At 46.5% G+C, this 22,201-nt stretch overlaps 3 protein-coding genes and 1 long non-coding RNA gene across 6 annotated transcripts; 1 reads left to right on the top strand and 3 right to left on the bottom strand.

Annotated features, from left to right (window-relative positions):
• Positions 1-530: 530 nt before the first annotated feature.
• Positions 531-4,663, bottom strand: LOC101778495. Of its 2 annotated transcripts, none has more exons than XR_002676728.1 (3): positions 4,310-4,663; positions 2,387-4,197; positions 531-1,398 (listed from the first exon to the last, which is right to left on the bottom strand). It is a non-coding gene; the product is annotated as an uncharacterized LOC101778495 (long non-coding RNA). The 2 variants fall into 2 exon arrangements; XR_001163541.3 differs by having other exon boundaries at positions 2,472-4,197; positions 4,310-4,662.
• Positions 4,664-9,345: 4,682 nt separating this feature from the next.
• Positions 9,346-13,906, bottom strand: LOC101777817. Of its 2 annotated transcripts, none has more exons than XM_022825173.1 (9): positions 13,717-13,906; positions 13,565-13,624; positions 12,580-12,712; positions 11,662-12,065; positions 11,246-11,419; positions 11,023-11,139; positions 10,261-10,440; positions 10,121-10,167; positions 9,346-10,036 (listed from the first exon to the last, which is right to left on the bottom strand). In XM_022825173.1, the coding sequence occupies exons 2-9, from the start codon at positions 13,610-13,612 to the stop codon at positions 9,451-9,453; spliced, it is 1,689 nt and encodes a 562-aa protein (XP_022680908.1). In that variant the 5' UTR covers positions 13,613-13,624; positions 13,717-13,906; the 3' UTR covers positions 9,346-9,450. The 2 variants fall into 2 exon arrangements, with proteins under 2 accessions (XP_022680908.1, XP_004962172.1); XM_004962115.2 differs by having other exon boundaries at positions 13,722-13,905.
• A 580-nt stretch (positions 13,907-14,486) lies between these two features.
• On the bottom strand, positions 14,487-16,727 carry LOC101777411 (peptide-N4-(N-acetyl-beta-glucosaminyl)asparagine amidase A). Its single transcript, XM_004962114.4, has one exon. The coding sequence runs from the start codon at positions 16,612-16,614 to the stop codon at positions 14,728-14,730; it is 1,887 nt and encodes a 628-aa protein (XP_004962171.1). The 5' UTR covers positions 16,615-16,727; the 3' UTR covers positions 14,487-14,727.
• Positions 16,728-18,783: 2,056 nt separating this feature from the next.
• LOC101777000 lies at positions 18,784-21,796 on the top strand. The gene is made up of 2 exons (XM_004962113.2): positions 18,784-19,764; positions 20,369-21,796. Exon 2 carries the CDS (start codon positions 20,739-20,741, stop codon positions 21,648-21,650), a length of 912 nt encoding a protein of 303 aa, XP_004962170.1. The 5' UTR covers positions 18,784-19,764; positions 20,369-20,738; the 3' UTR covers positions 21,651-21,796.
• The last annotated feature ends 405 nt before the right edge of the window (positions 21,797-22,201 follow it).

Genomic DNA, 22,201 nt, shown 5'->3' with positions numbered 1-22,201 from the left:
TCTATTCCTTAGTCAAGATCTTCCTTCTGCATGGGCCCGTGACTGCTATTCTGTGCTCCATGAAATCACTGCTGGTCGATCTATCGATTTTTCAAACGATATGACGTGCTTAAAATATGCTTAGGATGCGACATGTTGTACTTTTAATAAGGTAATGGAAACAACATCCAGACCACTGCAGCATCATGTGATGACCGATGAACTATATTACCGAATTGCAGCTTCTGATAAGCAGTAGGAAGCTTAGTCAGATAACAAGTTAAATAAAAAGTTACTCCTTCTATTCTAAATTATAAGTCATTCTAATTTTTTTGAGAGTCAAAACACTCAAAATTCTAACATTCATCGTACCAAATAAGTATGATTAGTTTCTTCATTAAATATATTTTCATAGTATATCTATTCACTGCCATAAACTTTTATGATCTTTTCTATAATTTTGATCTAACATTTTAAGTTGGAAACAACTTGTAATTTGGAACGGGAGAGCACATGATGTTTAGCAACTCAAGGCTCAAGCATCACACGAATGATCCTTACAAGCTTATATAAATTTTGCATCCAGCATTGAACACAAACTAAGAAAAGGATGATTCCAAACGCCTTTTGTCAGGTTCTGAAGAAGAGAAGCACCACCAAGTCTGAAGAAATAGGCTCCAAAAATGGCGACAGAGAGGAATGGTCGAATCTACTTGTATCGTTGATTTATCATTCCCTTTGTTCAGTAATCTTCGTTGATCTACCTGCACATATCTAACAGTCATTGACCACTGCTCCTCTGTAAAAAAACGAGAATATAACCGGTGACAGTAACAGGTAACAGTCATTGCTGCTGCTATTTCCTTTCTCTTACTTGCGTCATAGCTTAGAATCCTAACTTTCTCCTTTATATCCATCTCTTCTTCCCCCAAATTTCCCCCAATTTATCGTCAGATCCTGTATCAGGAACCTGAGTCCTGACACGATTTCCCTGTCGCTGGCTCCCAATAAGTCACACCACAATGTATAGACAGACTTGCCCTCATGAATCACCATGACATCTCATATGGTATATGTACGTACACCAGAATCCCTACGTGACAGTGGCATCTACGGATGTACGCCACTTGTCCACTGTCCAGCACATTTCATGTATAAGCATTATTCCCGCCGTTTTCTTCGTCTCATTGTGCTGTCCAGCACACACTGCTTACTGGCAGCAAACAGGCATGCGACAAAACCGGCTGTAATGATGCAGCTATATATGCTGGACAAAGATATACTAGTATCAGAGTGATACATAGCCCTACTCCTCAGGCCTTTTTTTGATAAAGGACTCCTCAGGCCTTTTTTTTTATTATAAAGGACTCCTCAGGCCTTAGATATTGCTGCTCTTGCCCTGTTTCTTGATTTTATTCCCTGCAATCATTCAAGATTCGATTTCTGTAAAATGCATGCAGCATGATAGGCCAGAATAAAGTTACGTTATTATCTTATATATATCAAAAGAAGAATTAGAGAATAGTTCATTAGTTCAACGGACGTAAACTAATGTAATGCAGAAGCCTCCTTGGTTTGGGACTTGGGGTATATAGGGCCGAGGCGATTGCTACCAGCCCATGTGGAACAGACTTGCGCAGCAACACATTCGCGGTTTGTTGCGGCCCAAACGCCCAAGGCATAACATTCGTCGTAGTTTTTGAGGAGGCCGGCATAACATTCGTCGTGGTTTGTGCGTGCGAGGCCGCCGTGCGCCCGTGCGCGCGCATGAGGAGGTTGCTCGGGCCGATGCGCACGGCCGCACGGGAGAGAATGGAGCGGAGCGATTCGAGGAAAGAAAGGATCAGGCAGCAGGACTGCTCGTGCAGTGCCGCTGCTCCGATCCCCGTCGATCGGGGGGGTCGCGTGCGATTCTCTCTGTCGCCGTGCTTCGGTGCCTATCCCGCGTATGTGGCCCCTGTTGCCGACGGCATGCATTGCTCTCCACTAGGAGTGGTTAGTGTTGTCCTCCAATATGGAACCCGCCTAATCCCCGCTCTGCATGGCTCCATCAATGTATGAAACTAGTAGTTCAAAGGCCTTCCTATGCCTTGCAGTTTTTCATTGAAAACTTGAATTCAACCACATTTTGAAAAATTTAACACTATTGGCCCCGCTAACAGTGAAAAAAGTGAGTTTCTCGTTCCACCCCTGCCTATGCAGCTGGTTGAAGCTACCTAGCGTGGTACGCATGCACGCCAAAGTCCTGGAGCAAGTTGAAGCCAAGCAATTAAATGTGGAGACTGGCCGGAGCGTAAATGCGTAATGCAGGTACTGGAGCTCCCTGATGCTCGATCGTGCATATCATCTATGCGTAAGGAAAAACAGAGTAATAATGCAGCTATAGCATCTACACACACGCACGTACGCTTCGTGTGACTGCTGCTGCTGCTGCTGCTGCAGCCGCAGACGAGCAGCGCGAGGCAGGCGGCGATGATGTAGAGCTTGCCCACCTGCTGCCGCGCCGCGCACCGCACCTTCTCCACCAGCAGCTGCTTCTTCTTCTTCTTCTTCTTCTTCCCCTTCCCCAATCCCATGGCGGCTTAGCTAATTCTGGTCACACTCGAGGTTGCAGCTTCATCATTCGCCGCACCCGAAACTTTTTATATACCCTCGGATCGTGGAAAGGGGACGGTTGGGAACTGTTCGCGCGCGCGGTGCTGTGTGGCCAGTCCGGCTCCAACCCGATCGATCGACGAGGGTGCCCGACCGAGAGCGACTAACGGCACGACGACAGTCTCTTGCAGCGAATGCGTGTGGTGCTACGAGCTTTCGCCACACAGCACCGCGGCAGTGGACAGCACAGTAGGACGTTCCCTTTTCCTAGTCGAGGATCTCTTCGAAATCTCTCTTGAGATTCTTTTTCTTTGATTGAGGGTGAAGCTATAATCTAGTAAATTAAATCCTAGATGCTGCTTCACATCACGCACGCACGATGATATATAACCTAAGCCAGCGGCGTGACACTGTTAAATCTCCCTGTGTTCACCGGGCTCGATTTCTAGAATAATCGACGCGAGCCAAAGTCTCTGAATGTCACCCGGACGCCAGTGATTCAAAGCTGATTTGGTTAACTAAAGGATTATACAGATAAAAGCCTCGCAGGTTTATCATTACGAGCGGAGTTCATCCTGGCAACGTGGTGTGTCAGTGACCGCTAAGAAGCACAACTAGGACACTAGGTGTTACTGGAAAGTGAACGGAGTTCATCCTGGCAACGTGGTGTGTCAGTGACCGCTAAGAAGCACAACTAGGACACTAGGTGTTACTGGAAAGTGACAGGTTGAAGCCACCCAGCCACGAGGTTTATGCATGTTGCAAACAGAGTAGCTTGGCCGCCAGAATTCCTGTTATGCATATGCACTTGATTGAATGTGCCACACTGGTGATGCAATTCAGGGTACGGTCCATTAACATTCTTTTTCTGCATGTGTACCGAGAACATTCAAGACCAGAGCCCCAATGGCGAGCATCTGGTTTGTAGTCTGAAGGAGGGGGTGATGGTGGAAACAAACAGAAACAGGGGGCTAACATATCTACTTCAATTTCAAAGGGAACAAAGTTTTACCTTGTGGGAGTTTAAACCCCTTTAGAACAAAGCAGAAGGTATTTCATAAAACATGATAAAGCTGGATAACTAATTGTACCGTATGGCATGATATATACAGAAACTAAAACAAGGAAAATCTACGTGCACTACTAAAAAATTGAGCATTCATCCATGACATTTAATACCGAAGAAGCGATACTGGTCGGACCTCCAGTACTGAAGGGGTTCCGACCAGTACTGGAAGTCAATCGCCAAGCTTTTCATTGTCACGCAAGGAAACATAGAAATATGCTTACTAACATTTTAAATTAAAAAGAATTTTTTTTGGGCAGTTTGATTTTGCGACAAGCTAGCACAAAGCACTACCAAATTTTTTTTAGAACGTGATATGCTTAAATGCTGAATAGTTCTTCTGTATGCTCCCAAATGCTAAACAGTACACCTCTCAAAACACCGATGGAATGTAAGCTTTCCTTAGTTCTATGCTGACCTGAGTGTCATGTGAGACCTGAACAAAAATAAACTGATCCGGATCCATATTTTACATCAAAATTGAATATTTGATCATATCACAGTTTGCTTGTCTGGGACGAACTGCCAGGTGCTTAAATTTAGACCAAAATTTCTCCCTGTCCATCCAAACAAGGCGTATCAGTAAACAAACTCTCCCTGAAGAAACAGAACCAACTCTCCCTTAAGAAACAGAACCGAGATCGGGGGCAAAAGACAAAAGAGATGTACCTGAAGCCGAAGGAACAAGTGACAAGAAACTTGGACAACTCCCTCCTCCGATCCCGTGTGTTACGCTGAGGCATCTGCTTCAGGCATGTAGCGTTTGAGTAGATGGGGGCAATATATAGTGGCCCGGCGGCCGACGCTTGGAGCTTCGGCCACCAAGTGTGCCCGCCGGCCGGTGCTGGCCGCGCCCACACGCGACGAGGCGTGCCCCACGCGGTGGCTGATGCGCCCCGGAAGGCGGAGGCCAGTCACTTATCCGGTGACGTCGCGCGCCTGGCGACCAGGACATCATCGGATATTCGGATGCCTTCCCGTTCCCACGAACTGCGCGAGGACGAGCCGAGATGACGTGTTTGCGGCTGGCGCCGCTCGCGCTCGTGCCGTCGCCGACCTCGCCCGTCATGGTTAGCGCAATTGATTGGACTTCGAGACTAGATCGGGATTTTGGAATGTAGTATTGTAAAGTTTAATTCGTTGTTACTATCAATGTATGATCCTATTAGATACTTCGTTACTTTCATCCTACACTTATGATTATGATTATATAAAAAATTTACCTCTTATCCGGGAACCAGACTTAGCTTAGCCGAGTTGTGTGCATGTAATGGCACATTGTTTGGTTTGATTAACCTAACTGAGAAGAGATGACGTATGGTTGTCCACGAAAATATGTTGCATTTGCATGAGATAAAAAGGATAAAACATTATCATTTTGATACTTATTTTGTGTAACTATTGTCGTATATCTGTTATTCGATCTTATTACATCTTAATTAATATTCTTTAAAATATACTAATATCACTTGATATATTCACTAATCACTTATGATTACATCAATAATTGGGGAAGTGCTTCCAATAGCGAGCCTGGCTCCCTATCGGCAGGATGCCAGGACGAGAGGCCCATTTTGCGTTCTCTGAGCCAGGCCTAGAAGGTAACAGAGGCAACCAAACAGCAGGAGCCTGCATACCACGAGTCTGGCTGGGGTGTATGCAACCAACCACGCCATTAAGATTCATGAAATCTCTAACATTCCAGCAGGGATGCGGCATAATGGTGTAAGATAGACCATGTAGCATTAATCTTTGATAACAAACGATAGGTTCATCAATCTTGTATATATTACATGCATAAGACTATAAGAGCATTAATTGTGTTGGGCAGCACGGTTAATTTTAGAATCACGCATCACCTTATTCATGTAATGTAATCCTTCCTTGCTGCATGCGGCAGTTGATCTTCTTGATCATTGAAGGGACGGCTGTGTCGGACATCTAGGGTTGCACACCGCACATGTAGCCCTGCAGTCTTCCATGGTCAAGTGGCAATTCTCTTTGGAATGTCCATCCGGGCAACAGTAGCAATTCTGCAATCCATGACCGAAGTAATCGCACTGCAACGCCTCACAAAATATCACGTAAACCTTGTTGCTTTCATCTAGTGAGTTGGCGGAAGTAGTAGCAACAGTAGCTTCGGCCAGTAACAGCTTAGGGCGACCTGCTACAGTATTTGTCTCTTTGTCAATACACAGTTTATACTTGCATACTACAATTTGGATGTCAAGAAAACAAGATGATGATGTATACTCAGGGTTGTTTGGATATCAGATGCTAAACTTTAGCAGTGTCACATCGGATGTTCGGACTAAACATGAGCTAATTATAAAACTAATTGCAGAACCCCTGTGCTAATTCGCGAGACAAATCTATTAAGCCTAATTAATCCATCATTAGCAAATGGTTACTGTATAGCAGCATATTGTCAAATCATGGACTAATTAGATTTGATAGATTCGTCTCGCGAATTAGACTCCATCTGTGCAATTAGTTTTATAATTAGTCTATGTTTAATACTCCTAATTAGTATCCAAACATTTGATATGACAGGTGCTAAACTTTAGCATGAGGTATCTGAACGGAGCCTTACTCATTGCAGGAAACAATAGGCATCCAGAGATCGCAACGGACAAGAACATAGTCATCACGTAGGCCAGACCAGCACGCCGGTTGTCCCTCATATTGGATCGTTGGATTTTGGACTATGGTGTCTGGGAGATTCACATCGGATGTTTGAACACTAATTAGGAGTATTAAATATAAATTAATTACAAAACTAATTGCACAACCTCTAGGTTAAATCGCGAGACAAATCTATTAAGCCTAATTAGTTCATGATTTGACAATGTGGCGCTACAGTAACCATTCGCTAATGATGGATTAATTAGGCTTAATAGATTCCTCGCGATTTATCCTAGGGGTTTTGCTATTAGTTTTGTAATTAGCTCATGTTTAATCCTCTTAATTAGCATCCGAACATTCGATATGACAGGGCTAAAGTTTAGCTCCTCCCTCCCAGAAGACTGGGTTGGATGTGAGCTGGAAGCCTGGAACCGTCCCCGCCTCTCCTTTATATGTAGAAGTAGAAGAGGCTAGCTATGGCATAATCTGATTATGGTAAAGTAATCCGCGCGTGTGATTGGGACTTTCCTTGCAAGCAAGATCCAATGCAATAAAGCACCCTGCAGGCCTGCACCCTCCATTGGTACAGAGAATTTTCATTCTTGCAATCTTGCGTGCTATTTTTCTTTTTTTAGAGAGAGAGATTGCTAACCCCCGCGATCCGCGAGATGTCTTGCGTGCTATTTTTGCTGACAGGAAGACTAGCAACACAAAGTACAATAAACTACTGCCTGGTTTGATTCCTTTTGCTTATTTTTAGCACCCGTCACATCGAATGTTTATATACTAATTAGAAATATTAAACGTAGACTATTTACAAAACTCATTACATAAGTGGAGGCTAAACGGTGAGACGAATCTATTAAACCTAATTAGTTCATAATTTGACAATGTGTTGCTACAGTAAATATTTGCTAATGATGAATTAATTAGGCTTAATAGATTCATCTCGCCGTTTAGCCTCCACTTATGTAATGGATTTTGTAAATAGTGTGCGTTTAATACTCCTAATTAGTATCTAAATATTTGATATGACACGTGCTAAAAATAAGCAAAGGGAACCAAACGCTCCCGTAGCAGAAGCAATCGCTGTGCAGGCCAACAACACCAAGAATAAACGGAACCGGCTCCTCTAAGGTAGGAGAGGCACGGTATGACACGGCGTAACGTGCATCAACCGTAGAAAGCCCATTCAGCGTGAAAGTGGGTGAGTCCCTCTGCTGGGGAGGCGCAGCACTAATGCATTGAAGATGCAGTTCCGCTGTTCATGTTAGCAAGTTGATCAACGGATTCAATGCAGTTTCTGTGTGATGTCCTTAGTCCTAGGAACAGAATTCCCGCTGTGGCGCTGTGAACTGCTTGCACTTATATTGACACTAGATATTAGTTTTTCATTGCCAGTTACAACTAGAACATAGATAGTCAGTTTTCTGCTCCTCGGAACCTCTGCTGCGCAAGTCTTTACGCCGTGCCTTGCCTCACGTACGTCAGCCAGTTCCAGAATGAACAACGATTGGAAGCAACGTGTAAACAGCATCAAGATATCGCCATGATACAGGGCGGCGGCAGTATATCAGGTCCTGTTTGGACTTTTAACATCTTTTTATCACATTGCCTCCCAAACACGTATGTTAAAAGGGATGTGTTAAAGTTTAACACCCTCAATTTCATAAACACCTCAAGGGGTGTTAAAGTTGTTAAACTTGTTAAAAGTGGTCCCCTCTCCACTTTTTCCCAGCATTGCCCCCTTCTCTCTCCTCCCTCTCTCTCCGCCGGCCATAAATGCGGGGGCAATAGAGTCATTTCCCACCAAAGGTGTTAAAGTTTACTACAACATCCAAACACCCCAATGTGTTAAACTTTAGCACTCCATTTGAGAGTGTTAAAACTTTAACACTTGTTAAACTTTAACACAGGGTATCCAAACAAGGCCTTAGTCTCTAAATTCTCCACCAATTAGTTATCGAGATAGATGCGGGCGTGAAGGAAGATGGCGGCGGGCGCGGAGGAAGCGATGCGGGAGGGGAGGGTGGGGAACAGATGCGGGAGGGGAAGGAGTGGGGGACAGATGCGGGAGGGAGGACGCGCTGGCGGTGGGTAGGAGAGAGAAGGAGAGAGAGGGGGGCAACCAGGGAATAAGTGGGAAGGGGACCACTTTTAACACCTTTAGCAAATTTTAACACCCCCTCCATGTGTTTATGAAAATAGGTGTTAAATTTTAACAGTACTCTTTTAACACAAGTGTTTGGCAGCCATTTTGTTAAAAATGTGTTAAATGGGGTGTTAAACTTTAACACCCCTTCCCAAACAGGCCCATAAACACTATAAATTACAACTTCTTAGGGCCTGTTTGGATACCCTGTGTTAAAGTTTAAGAAGTGTTAAAGTTTTAACACTCTCAAATGGAGTGCTAAAGTTTAACACGTTGGGGTGTTTGGATGGTGTGTTAAACTTTAACACCTTTGGTGGAAAATAACTCCGTTACCCCCTCATTTATGGCCGGCGGAGAGTGAGGGAGGAGAGAAGGAGGCAATGGTGGGAAAAAATGAAGAGGAGGACCACTTTTAATAAGTTTAACAACTTTTAACACCCCCTTGAGGTGTTTATGAAATTGAGGTGTTAAAATTTAACACATCCCTTTTAACACCCCCATCCAAACATGCCTTAGGGGGCGTTTAGATACACCCTCGTACCTATCACATCGGATGTTTGGATACTAATTAGAAGTATTAAATATAGTCTAATTATAAAACTAATTGCACAGATGGAGTCTAATTCGCGAGACGAATATATTAAGCCTAATTAGTCCAGAAGTATTAAATATAGTCTAATTATAGAATATATTAAGCCTAATTAGTCCAGAAGTATTAAATATAGTCTAATTATAAAACTAATTGCACAGATGGAGTCTAATTCGCGAGACAAATATATTAAGCCTAATTAGTCCATGATTTGACAATGTGGTGCTACAGTAACCATTTACTAACGATGGATTAATTAAGCTTAATAGATTCATCTCACGAATTAGTATAGGAGTTCTGCAGTTAGTTTTATAATTAGCTCATGTTTAATCCTCCTAATTAGCGTTCGAATAGACTCTTTAGTGTACAACCCGACAAAGATACGATTTAAGGCACAACTGCCAATAAATTGTCCTTGAAGAGAGAAAATACTGGTTAGTAAACCTAGAGCAGCATAGGTGTACTCTTGACTCTAATTGGGGCCTCGATGGTCTCTACATCGTCGACTACATCCCAGCTGTCGTCCAACGCAAAATCGCCAACAGAAACACCAGCAGTCCTCTCATCATCCATCAAACTTACATTCGATTCTTCAGCAGACGACCAGCTGCTCTTGGATGCTAATGATGCAACGAAACTTCCGTCTGATCTGGCTGATCTCACCGAACTTGACAATCTTGATGAAACTAGTTGTAGTGGCTTGTCATAGGCCGAGCTAGACAAGATTGATGAAACTGAGCTAGACAAGATTGATGAAACTTGATGCAGTTGTTCATCAAAAACCGAGATCGGTGAAACTTGCCGCAGTGGTTCATCCACAGCCGAGCTAGACAAGATCGATGGAGGTTGTTGTAGTGGTTTATCAACAGCCGAGCTAGACAAGACCACTGGAACTTGTTGTACTGTTTCATCAACAGCAGTGCTAGACAAGATTGACGAAACATGTTGCCATTGTTCATCAACTGGAAGCTGCATATCCACTCTTGGCTTAAGTTGCGTTATGCTCTCAAAGATTCCAAGCATTTCCCCACTAGATTAAAGAAAAAGGTATATCAGTTTTTTTTAAAAAAAGGTTCCAATATTTAGAACCATATCAAACTTTTAGAAAACTTACTGCAATGCATCAACAACATGGCCTCTGTCTGTCAGTAACTCTCTCAGCTGTATCAAATCAAATTCATGCATATTAGCCATTGGTTACTAAAGTATGAATCAAGCTATACTGTTATTCTGACGAAAATTCAGTGATGTTACCTTTGCATTCTCCTGTGCTTGTTGTTCCAGCCTTTTATAGTGCCCTTGTGCAGCTTCAAGTGAGAGTTCCTGTTCTTTTAGACTTTTCTGAGCTAATGCTTCTCTTTCAAGTTTTGCCTTCTCAGCAGCCACTCTTTCTGCTTCCGCGGCAGCAAGTCTTGTTTGAAGAGTGTTATGCATCTTCATAGCATCAATGAGAAGTATGAATGTATGATTTTAAGAAGAACGTTTGAACCAGAAGAATCTAAGTTACATTATGATGTCAAGAACTTAGACAGAGATTCCAAGTATGCTTTTAAGAAGAACGTTTGAACCAGAAGAATCTAAGTTATATTATGATGTCAAGAACTTAGACAGAGATTCCTAATATGAATAAACTCATATAGTACTAGAAAAACATTTCCATTCACCACCTGACTTGGATTAAAAGTAATGTCCAGAAAAATGGCAATTGAAACAAGGAAAATAAAAACTAACACAATTTCCAAATGTGCAATGAGCCTCAACTTAAAATTGGAGGTGCATCCATGATCTGAACACGACCGGCATTACCAGTATAGGCAAGCGCAGAGAACGCATAAGTTGGGGAGCTATTGACAATTATGCACCAGAAAGGAAGGTCCAAATGAAACATCACTTAATTTGGAAGTTTTAAACTACCCTTTGTTTTAGCGTACCCTATACTGACTTAGAAAGTGTTTATTTTCTATATTTACAATTTAAAAAAAAACACATGAATAACACTGTGCAATTCCAATTTACCTCATCGATAGTCAACACGAAGCTTTTTGTTTCTTCAGAAATGTTGAACAGCCGAGTTTGAAGCTCCTGTGCTTCTGTTTCAAGAATAGATTTTTCAGCAAAAATCTCCCCTGCCACCTGCATAAAAAACATTTACTTTTTCAGACAACCAACAAAACAATATATATAATAAGTACCACAAAAATGTTAACAGTACTCATAAGAAAGTTATCAGATGTACAACCTTGTTGTTATTTTCCACTGCAAGAGTTGTCATCTCTTTTAGTTCCTCCACCTTCACAAGGATATCATTGCCAGCTAGGCTAGCTTCTGAAATAGCACGTTTTGTGTTTTTTTCATTTAGCTCTACCTCCTGTAGCATTTCACTTATTGCAGCAACATTTGACATCAAAGCATTCTGTGTCATACATAAATAGAGAAATACCAGTCAGCTCACAAAGAAACCGCATAATAAATATATGCCTGCACAGTCAACTGCATGAAGATTCTGGTGCTCTCGGATCATTGTTACATACTGGCATACTGCATGAAATTAGCATTGGTTCCACAACTCTTCTCAATTGTGAAAGATTGTTTTCATTTGATACAACTCTACGAGTTATTATGTTGTCTCACTTAAAAGAAAAGAGAATAGTTTACCTTTTTGTAATGTTCATCAGCAATAACATTATCAAGGGCCTCAAGGTTAAAAGAATAGCTTGATCTTAGGGCCACATGAGGTGAACCATCATCATGCAGCGACATGTCACCTTCAGAAGCAGAATTTTCTGAGTACCTCTCAGAAGAGGCATGCAGGTGGGAATCAGCTAGCAGGCAGTCAGAACTGAATTCTTCAGATATGCAATTTTGACCAGATGTTGATGGAACATCAAAAACTTCAGGGCATAAACCAGTCAGTGATGGCTTCAATTGTTTTTCCATGAGGGTATCTTCCTTTTCAACTGCGGTTTTGTTGGTCTGGTCAAACTGTACCGAACTTGAAGCTGTATTGTCTGGATCGAGCCCTAACTGAGTGTTTGTGTCATCAAATGCCTGCTGATGTCCTGAGACAGAATTTTGTCAACACCAAAAGTGAAATGCAAAGAAAAATGAAGCAATGACATTAACATATTTTACTTCTTCATTGAGCAACACATTTTATAAAGGATTACAATTCCAAGGATATATGGCAGCACTAGCAGTAAAGCTAGTATTCCATATTAGAAGCACTGGAAGAATATATGCCAAGTAGTCATTGACAGTCAGAATATGTCAAATTTCCAGGAGCCAAAAACAAAGAGATAACATCAAATCCACAGGAAAAGGTTTGCTGGAGATCAATCAACCCACAGGGAAAAGCACTGTGTTTTATCGGGTAGAGAGAACTGTCCAGCAAACCATTGATCCAACGTATCAACAGAAAGATAAATATGCATCAAGGTAGGTTTTGGCATGTTTTAGTCAAACAAAAATAACATGCAGCATAAAAAGATATAAATGATATAAACTGAATGGTGTTTTGTTTAATATTCTTTAAAGTAAGCAACAAGTACTTAAAATAATATGATTGAACTTTACCATGAATATCTTCATTTGTGTTTGGATGAATATCTACGACATTTGGGAGGACATTCTGGATGACATAATCTGCAGCCCTATCAATGTCATCCTTAAATTGTATGGAAACTTCTATTAGTGTCGAGAAGTCAATCTGCATATATATATCAAATTAGGATTCAAGAAACAGGAAATTTCTAAGAGCACATACAACTAATAAACTGAAATAATGGTAAATCCAAAGAGAGTGTCACCTAATAAAATCTAGAGACTGTCCTACGTTTTACAAAATTTCAGTGTGAAACATATAAGATTCCAGAAAAGGTTGCCTAATTTTTACTTTCAGAAAAGCAGACAACTAGATCGATGGATACTTTAAATAGGCTGAAAGATCTTTAATTGTCCAATGTATGAGCAAATAGTAACCCAAAACGTTCCAGTTTCCTGATATAATATAATCACCAGCAGTATGAAAGAGTATATAGTTTATTAGAATAACAAGCTCAATAAAAAAATGAACTACACGATTCTCTCTATATCAGTTTGATAAATGATGAACAAGTATGGCAAACACAGTAAAAAAGGTATAAACTTTTATTAAGAGGCGTCCATTAGAAGTTCATCGTGATCATGATTCCACAGCTAAAGCTATGCCGAATGGCATTCCCTAGTCGTCTGCCGTTTGGTTACAAATGTCCTCTTCGAATTTAAAAACCGGTCAATATAACCTTCTTCGCTAAGTATGCTTAATAGTTGGTTTGGACTTTGTCAACGCAGACAATGACACACAATCAGCAGCGTTACTACCCCGATACTCGATCGCGCATTCGCACCACAACTTGACAAACTGTCCAGATAAAACACCGCGCACTACTCCATGCAGCAGATCAGTATTTTTTTTTCTTTATTTATTACTCATCTAAGCTCAGCAGCAGACAACCGGAATCAATCGATCAAGAGGAACCGAGGAGGTAACCACGGACTGGATTATTCGGCAGGAACTCACATGCGGGAACACCTCGAGGAGTCCGTCGAGGACTAAGTTCTCCGCCATCGTTACCCCACCCTGCAAACCACAAGCGAAATCGCAGGCGATCGAGTATTAGAGATCGCTAGCCCCAAGGAGTAGCGAATCAGGCAGCAGGAATCGGGGTCGACCTAACCTCGGAGGAAGAAGACGCGCCCGTCGTGCGCGCGCTCGTCTTGATCGGGCGCGGCCGCCGGGAAGCAGACAGAGGATTTGGACGGGGAATTCGTTGAGGAGTCCGGAAGGTGGAGAGGGTTTTTGGCTTGGGCGGCGGAGCTGTTGCAGTTGCTAGTTGCTACTTATTGAAGGGCAGGGTAGTCACGCAACGCGGGGCGTAGGGAACTGGGAAAGCGTTGGCGCAATCGGTCCTGAGGTGGGGCCTATTGGCGCGCGGGCCGGGAGACGAGGAGGCGCACGGCGGCCTATTGGTGCTCTGCTGCCGCCCCTTGCTCAGCTGACCGTACGGTGTCCATTACACATTGTACACTGCGATCGCATAATTATTGTACGTACCAGGGTCCCCCTTCACGGCACGCTCCTTTTTCCATTTGCTCTGCGACGAAGGTCGAAAGGCGAACGGTTTGCCTATGGCTGATTTTTTCGGCTCGTCGCTGTTGTTGTGCCGTTCCGTTTGGTTTGGCTGGATCAGTTACCTGATCACAAAGGTAATCAAACCAAATAGGATTAGGAGTACCACCAGATTGGATCAATCAGGATTTTGTAATGTTTGCTTGTCGAGAACATAGGCAAAACACATGGACAAAATTTGCAGCCTGACCAACTCGCCTAAAAGATTAGTTCCCTTCATCGGTTGAAAAGCTGAAACGGTCGATTTGTTGTGAGAGGAAAACACTGTTTGGTGACTGATAAGCCGGCTGAATAAGCTGAAGCGAACAGGCCCTAGCCAACAAAGCAACCCCCGTTTTATTAACTTTTTCGGAAACATCTTATTTTATCCAGGGTATACAAAACTACTGACAATTTCGGCCACGCGTGCACTTCGCTACTCATAGTACAAACAGCAGGCACCCAAAAAGCTCAAGTACACTGGTTTCACACCGGAAGCAAAACCGCCATCTTTGCATGAGGAACGACTCACTCTGAAGTATGAGGAATTTGATTCCCATGCCATAGATGGCCTCTCACATCGCAGCAATGTCCGAGCACTTGGCCGCCACGATGCCATGGCACCTCCTCCCGCGGCAGCAAGCGTTCGAGGCAGCGACATCCAGCCCGCGGGAGCTCTCTGTCACGTTGTCGCTCAGCACGGCGCCGTCCAGCGTGTCGATGGCCCGCTCGTACCGCCCGGCGTCGTCGCTGTACCGGTAAGCCTGCGTCGTGGCCGCGGACCCGTTGAGCACGCTGTGATCCCTCACGAGCATCCACCCCACGGCGGCCTGCTCGTCGGCGAGCTTCGTCTCGCGCTCGAACAGCCCTTGTGCCTCGGCCTCCGTCTCGACCCTCAGGGAGTGCGTCAGGTTCGTCCTCATCACGTACGTGCCGTTCTCGCCGTCCTCGGTCACCATCTCCAGCCACAGCGGGAACTTGGCCTCCGTCTCCACCTTGCCCACCTCCCGCCGCGTCTCGGACGACCGGACGGTGACCTCCGTGTCCTGCTCCGCCTGCAGACGGACGGTCTTGTTCCGGCCCTGGTCGCTGAACTCCACCAGGCTCGTCGCCTTCAGCTCTGCCTCCACCTCCGTCGTGAAGTTGCCGAACGACGACTTCACCCACCCGCTGAAGCGGTACTTCCTCTTGGCGCCGATCTCGAAGCTCCCGTCCAGGAGCCGCGTGATGTACCGGCGGGTGATGGACAGCCGCGGCGTGCTGTGCGAGCCGAGCGCGGCCGACACGCTCGACGAAGCCGGGTCCAGCCACAGGTGCAGGTTGGCGTCGACGAGCCACTCGGCGATGCCGTCCACCACGCTGAGGGCGATCTCGTGGGGCTTGCCGTCGACCAGGAGGCCCAGGAACGGGGTCAGCTCGACGTCGTAGGTCGGGAGGTCGAACGCGCCCAGCGCCGCCACGGGCTGCCAGAACAGCGGGTTGATGCCGCCCGTGTAGATGACCGGGAACGGCACGAACGAGCCGGCGAAGTGGCGGTCCACGCTCACGACGACCTCGCGGTACGCGGCGTTGCCCCGCCCAGTGGTGAGGTTGTTCTCGCGGATGTAGATGTCCGGCGGGTTGGAGTACCAGAACTCGTCGTTGGAGTGCGGGGACACGAAGACTTCCAGGACCGCGCGGTAGGTGCTCGACGGAATGGTCACGATCTTGGAGCGCGAGTCCGACGAGTTCTGGATGCGGAACCAGAAGCCGCTGCTGTTGCCCGTGGCCTCCGATACCGGCAGGATCAGGTCCGCCGGCTGGAAGTACGACTCCGGCAGCGTCGGAGTCGCCGGCTTGCGATCGACGGCGCCGGCGCCGGCGGAGAATCCCGCGTCCGCGAGGTAAGAAGGGGCGCCATGGAACTCGAAGGAGATGCTGACGTTGTACACGCCGGTGTACTGGTCGTTGACGAGGTTCTCGAGCATGACGGAGAGCACGCCGCCAGTTGGGGAACGGAGGAGCGCGGAGTGGCGGGTCACGTCCTTGCGGACTGTCCAGCGGACGCCGTCGGGGGTAGGCTCAGCGGTGGTGGTGCGGAGGAGCTCGGCGCCGTCGAGCCAGACGGCGGCGACGCGGTCGTACTGGTCCCCGGCGATGGCGACGGAGAAGGAGAGCACGACGAGAGACCAGGGCGCGGGGCACCCCGCGGGCGGCGCGTACGCGGCCGTGGCGGGGGGGGCGCCGTAGGTGTTGGCGAAGGAGTAGGAGAGCACGGGCACGACGCAGGACGGCGCCAACGGCGGCGGCCGCGGGGCCGGGTAGGTGGGGTCGAGGTACTCCCGCGCGGGCGAATTACCGAGCCCGCCGCCGGCGCTCGCGCCCGTGCGCGGAGAGGAGTAGCGGTCGGGGACGTCGGCGAGAGCGGGAACGAGGAGGAGCAGTATAAGGTGGAGGAGGAGAGGCGGCGCGCGTAGCGGCATCTTGCGCGGCGTCGGCGAGGCGAGGCGATGCGAGAATCCGAGATGCGTGAGAGCTTGTCTGCCTGGCCCTGTCCCCTTTGTCGCGGGAGGAGGATTCAGGGGCTAGTTAGGTGAGGGTTGGGGCTGTGGCTGAAATGGATCCGGGTGTGGTTTCTCTGGTGGAGTATCTTCTCCGTTGAAGCTAAAACCGCTCGATAAAGTATTTGGCAAAATAGCTTCTTCTGTATTCTTAGGAATGAACATGAGAGATCAAATATCCTGTGCCCTTAGCTATGTGAATTGTTTGAATTGATAAATTGGATGATTAGCATTATTTTAAAATTTAAGTTCATTAGAAATTTAAAAAATAAATATGAGTGAAATGTGCTGTCTACCCATAATTATGTAGCTATGTGAGAGGTCTTTTTTTTCCTTATTTTTCTTTTTTTCTTTTTTTCTTTTTTCTCCATTCCCTTTCTTTTTTTTCCCTCCCTCCCTTTATTCTTATTCCACTCTCCCTCTGGTGCTGGCAACCTTATCTTCTTCGGTCCTGCTCGTCCATCTCTTTCATTCGCATCGCTTACTCCACTCCCTGGCGTGCCGCACTGCTTTGCCCCCATGTTGCGCGTGCTCCTCTGCTGCTCCAACCCCGCCATGGCGCTACCTCACCGCCCTGCGTCATAGGCTCCCTGTTGCTCTAGCACCACCGCATTGCTGCGACCCCGGGGCTGCCAGGCCGTGCGCTAAGGTTAGCCATGGCAGGTCCGGCGAGCCGCAGAGTTCTCAGGTTAGTTCAATCTTGCACAAAATGGCATTTTGAGTGTAATTTTCGTGAATTTAAGGAGCACATACTACTAGGGCAGCTGCGGGAGGGGAAGAAGCCGCGGGGAGCCGATTTTTTTGCTCTCGCTCCGTCTCTGGGCTCTGATCAGCGGGATTTCAGGGGCTTTTCCTCGAAGCCGTTTGCGCTACTGCTATTTGGTAGGTCGAGTGAAGCCGGTGGAGAAGCCCCCCCCCCCCCCCCCCCCGCCGAAGCCCTACCAAAGAGGGCCTCAGTAAGGCCCGTTTGGTGGCAGGGCTTTAGCTTCTCCTAAAATGGTTCCGGTTAAGCTTCTCTGGTGGAGCGACTTCTCTAATGTAGACGGAGCCGTTTTGAAAAGTGTTTGGCGAAACGACTTCACCTGCTTTAATCAATGGATGGAGAGGTCAAATGTCCAATATACCTCGTGATGAATGACTTGGTTGTTAAGCTTAATCGGTTTATATTTTTAGTTCATGTAAAATAAAAAAGTAAATAGAAATATTTTTTTAGGGTGGGTGATGAAAAAAAATAAAAAGTATAATATGGATTAACCTATAATTTTTTTCTCTTCTTGTTTTTACCTTCTCTTCGTTTTCCTCTTTATATTCTTTCTTCTTTTATTATCTTTTTCCCCTCCTTATCCCATTGGTCCTCATCCATTTTCGCTTCACTCCACCGTCTGCCTGCAAGCAGCGGCATGACTCCAGCTACCGTGCCTTCTCGCTCTGGCCTCAGCTGTCTCACCATAGTAATCTCTAGCCCTCCGCTCATCTCCATCATTATTGTTGCTGCTGCTACTCCGCGCCGCCCGCCCAGGCAGGGGCCTCGCCGGGCCGCTTCGTCTCGGAGCCGCGGTCGTTCCGCGGTAGCACAAGCCCAGGCGCATTGCTGGCGCTGGCTCCAGCTGAGGCTGCATGGCGGGTGGAGCCCCGTTCCTAGCGCGGCCGCTTCTTCGTACCAAGTGCCGCCGCCACTCACACCCGATGTGCTGCCGACGGGTTAACCAACAGGTGAGCGGAGGAAAAGGGTGGTGGCAGATTGGGGTGTAAGTTTGTCGAAGTTGGGTAGCAGTTCCATTTGTGTCAGTGCAGGGACCGAGATGGAGCCGAAGGAGCTAGTATTTCGGGCTCCGGTCGCCCAGGACAATTTTGGCTCCAACTCCGACACGGCTTCAATCCTTTTTGGAAAAGGATGTATGGTAGGACTCCTTATGAAGTCATTCCTGAGCCCTACCAAAGTCGCCCTAACTTTACCTCATCGAGTCACAACGTAACTTTCCTCTTGATCTCCAGCCTACGTTTTCGATCCAATGGCTCACAGCGTTCCAAAGCAAAAACTTTAAGACTTAGCAGCTTCTTCCGCTTGGTTCGGTGGCACGCAGGCAGCTGGCTCCTCATCCTCTCGGGGCAGTCGAGCTTGTTCGAGACGCCAGCATCCGCGAGAGAGCAGAGAACCACCTGAGCGCTCTCGGCCTCTCGCGCCACCAGCAGCTGGACGGCCTCGTCCAGCAGTTCCGCGCGGCCACGGCGAACGGCGACAAGGTGGGAGGTGGAAGCTCACGCGCCAGCTTTGCCATGTGCACAGCCCATGGCACAAGACGAGGTGGAGGCCACGGGGAAGGCAAGGGCCATCACGCATCCCCAGCTCGCCGTGGTGCGCGCACACGACATCGTGCCTGCTGACATCGTGCCTGCTAGGCCCACCACGCCGCGGTCCGGGCGTCAGACACATCAGAGCGCGCTTCCCGAGCTGGAGCCTGTGCGAGTGCTGGGATTCAGTGAGGCGAGCACGAGATGGGAGCGGGGGAGCAGATCGAGCGGCCGCACCCGATGGAACTGGAGGCGGGGAACATGAGCAAGAAGATGAACAGCGCGGCGCGGGAGCCACTGAAGACAGTCTCCGACCTCTCTACGCTGCTGAAAAAAAAACAAGTCCTTGAACCTTGCTTGCAAAATCTATGAGCCATTGGATACGGAGGGGAAAGGCACGCACCGAATCTCGCTCCTTATCCCGAAGGTGGGAGGAACTGACAGCATCTCCAGCAGATTGCTTATCCTCTCCACAATATAAAAAAACTATCATTTAGGGGATAGAAATTGCACCCAATACCAAATTTTTTTTGGCAATCGCCAAAAACAATGCCCTCTCTCCCCTATCCACCGTTTCTTTTGGCGCGGGGATATTTCCCCGTCCCGCGCCGCCGCTCGCCTCTCTCCGTCCCGAGCGCCGCTGCTCGCCCTGCTCCATCCCCGCGCCGCCGCTCGCCTTGCTTCGCCCTAGCACCACCCCACACTCTGGATCGAGAGCCTGCTCATCTGAATCGACCTCGGGACTGAACGCCCTTGATCTCCCCCCAGACTACAGGCAAGGTAAAAGAAAATTAGCTGCCTCTGTGCCAGATCTGCTTTATTAATGCGATTAGGAGACCATGAACTCTATTTTTAGCATTCATGTCTTTTTTTCATTGCTTCATTGACGTGTTGTTGTTAGCCAGAGTAGCTTCTTTGTTGTACTAGCATGTGGTCTGATCTAATTTGATGAAACAAACAAAATAAGCTATCACCATATGTATTCGACATACATACGGCTACTGTTGTGCAGCTATTTTTAATTTCCTTAAGGATAATATTATCGATTCAGTTATTCAGCTTGAAGTTTTTCATACTGACATATTCTCTTCATGAATAACCTCTCTCACACATACTAACTTGTTGCATCTGTGCCGATTCATACTGATATATATGAATACTGACATATTCTCTCACAAAAAAAAACAGTGTGTGGATTTAGTTATTCAGTGTGTAGACTGGCATATATCTCACACAAACAGCTAGTACGTGAAGAGAATCTGTGCTAACTAGTTTGATGTGAATAACTGAAGGGCACCCATAACTGAATGACATCTGAATAACCTCCTTCAGTTCAGTTTGAGTAAACTAGTATATGTTAACTCTTGTTTTCCATTTTGTGCAGATGAGTTCACTTCTTGATATGTTTTTTGACGATGAGTCCGGATGATGACTTGGAGATGGCAGCAGTTTTGATTGCCGAGATGGAGGAGATGGATAGCAACAAGTGGCACAAGTATGGTGGTTCCGTGCCAGGGCGTGTGGTGGTTCGTTGGAACAAGCAGCAAGGCCATGAAAAGCTCTTTGATGATTACTTTGCAGATGACCCGGTGTTCGGTCCGGTCACTTTCAGACGACGGTTCAGAATGTCCAAAGAGCTGTTTTTGTGAATTGCAGCAGCTGTGGAAGCTCACTGTCCATACTTCAAGCAGAAAAGGAATGCTGCTGGGGACCTTGGACATAGTGCTCTGAAGAAGATTACGGCAGCACTGCACATGCTCGCTTATGGTGTCCCTGCTGATAGTCTTGATGATTGGCTTCACATTGCAGAGAGTACCACCATTCTGAGTTTGAAGAAGTTTGTGAAAGCTGTAATTGAGATCTTTGGGCAGCAGTACTTGCGAGCACCAACTGAAGAGGACACTGCAAGGCTTGTGCAAATGGGTGCAGCAAGGGGGTTCCCGGGTATGCTTGGATGCATTGATTGCGTGCACTGGCAGTGGAAGAATTGTCCCGCGGCATGGCATGGGCAATTCACTGGGCATTGTCATGATCCAACAATCATTCCTGAGGCTGTTGCATCGGAGGATCTATGGATTTGGCATGCATACTTTGGGTTGCCTGGCTCTCACAATGACATCAACATCCTGCAAAGATCTCATTTGTTTGCACGGTTAGCTGCTGGGGAAGCTCCGCCAGTGAACTTTGAAGTCAATGGTCACCATTACACAATGGGCTACTATCTTGCAGATGGCATATATCCTTCATGGTCCACATTTGTCAAGATAATTAGTAAACCTCAGGGTAACAAGAGAGTTTATTTTGCCCAGGCTCAAGAAGCAGCTAGGATGGACATTGAGAGAGCATTTGGGGTGCTGCAACCAAGGTTTGCAATTGTTCGCATGCCTGCACGATTTTGGGACCAAAAGACCCTATGGCGTATCATGACAGCCTGCGTGATTATGCACAACATGATAACAGAGGATGAGAGAGGTCAGCCGGAAGACTTTATGAGCATGTGGGAACAACTGTGGACCCAGAGAAGGATAAAGACCGTATCAAGAGATTTCTCGAAGTGCATCGCAAGATTGAAGACCGAGAGACACATGATCAACTCCGCGACGACCTTGTTGAGCATTTGTGGCAGCGTCTTGGACAATAGATTTCTTCCTTTTGTTTTGGGATAGTTAGCTTCCTTCATTTTGAAGGATCATTTCTATTTGCATGTATTTCTAATCTGTATGTCAAGATACATTCAGATATGAAGGGACAGTTCAATATGTGGATTGAGCCTTCTCATCTCATGATAGATTTTGTTGTGTGTGCATTCTGATGATGATCGTCCTCCTAGTGTCTGACAGTAAAAAATGGGAGCTCGTGGTGTTCTTTTCTTGCTTGTAGGCAAATAAACAATAATGCTTCTAGCATTTTGTAGCGGAAGGAATGGAATAAAGGATGGACCTGGATTGTTGTGCTCGCTCGCTGAAATTAGAAGGATGAAGAAGAAGCTATTGCAGCTAGGATTAGGGAACAGTAGTAGTGATTAGGAGGAGCTGCATCTGTGCGCATGGAGAACGGAGGAGAGATGGGCTGCATCTGTGTTTCAGGTGGATTATGGCCCAGGATGCCAGCCCAATAAAGTATTGGAGATGAGATATTGGTAATTTGCCGCCAAAGGAGGAGGCTAAAAAGTGCACCAGCAATAATAGAAGATCACCCTATATGTGCTCTGCTGGAG

Source organism: Setaria italica, chromosome III (genome assembly GCF_000263155.2).
Source record: "Setaria italica strain Yugu1 chromosome III, Setaria_italica_v2.0, whole genome shotgun sequence".
Classification (NCBI taxonomy): domain Eukaryota; kingdom Viridiplantae; phylum Streptophyta; class Magnoliopsida; order Poales; family Poaceae; genus Setaria; species Setaria italica.
The sequence above is the reverse complement of the archived record's forward strand: the minus strand, read 5'-3'. Positions and strand labels throughout refer to the sequence as shown.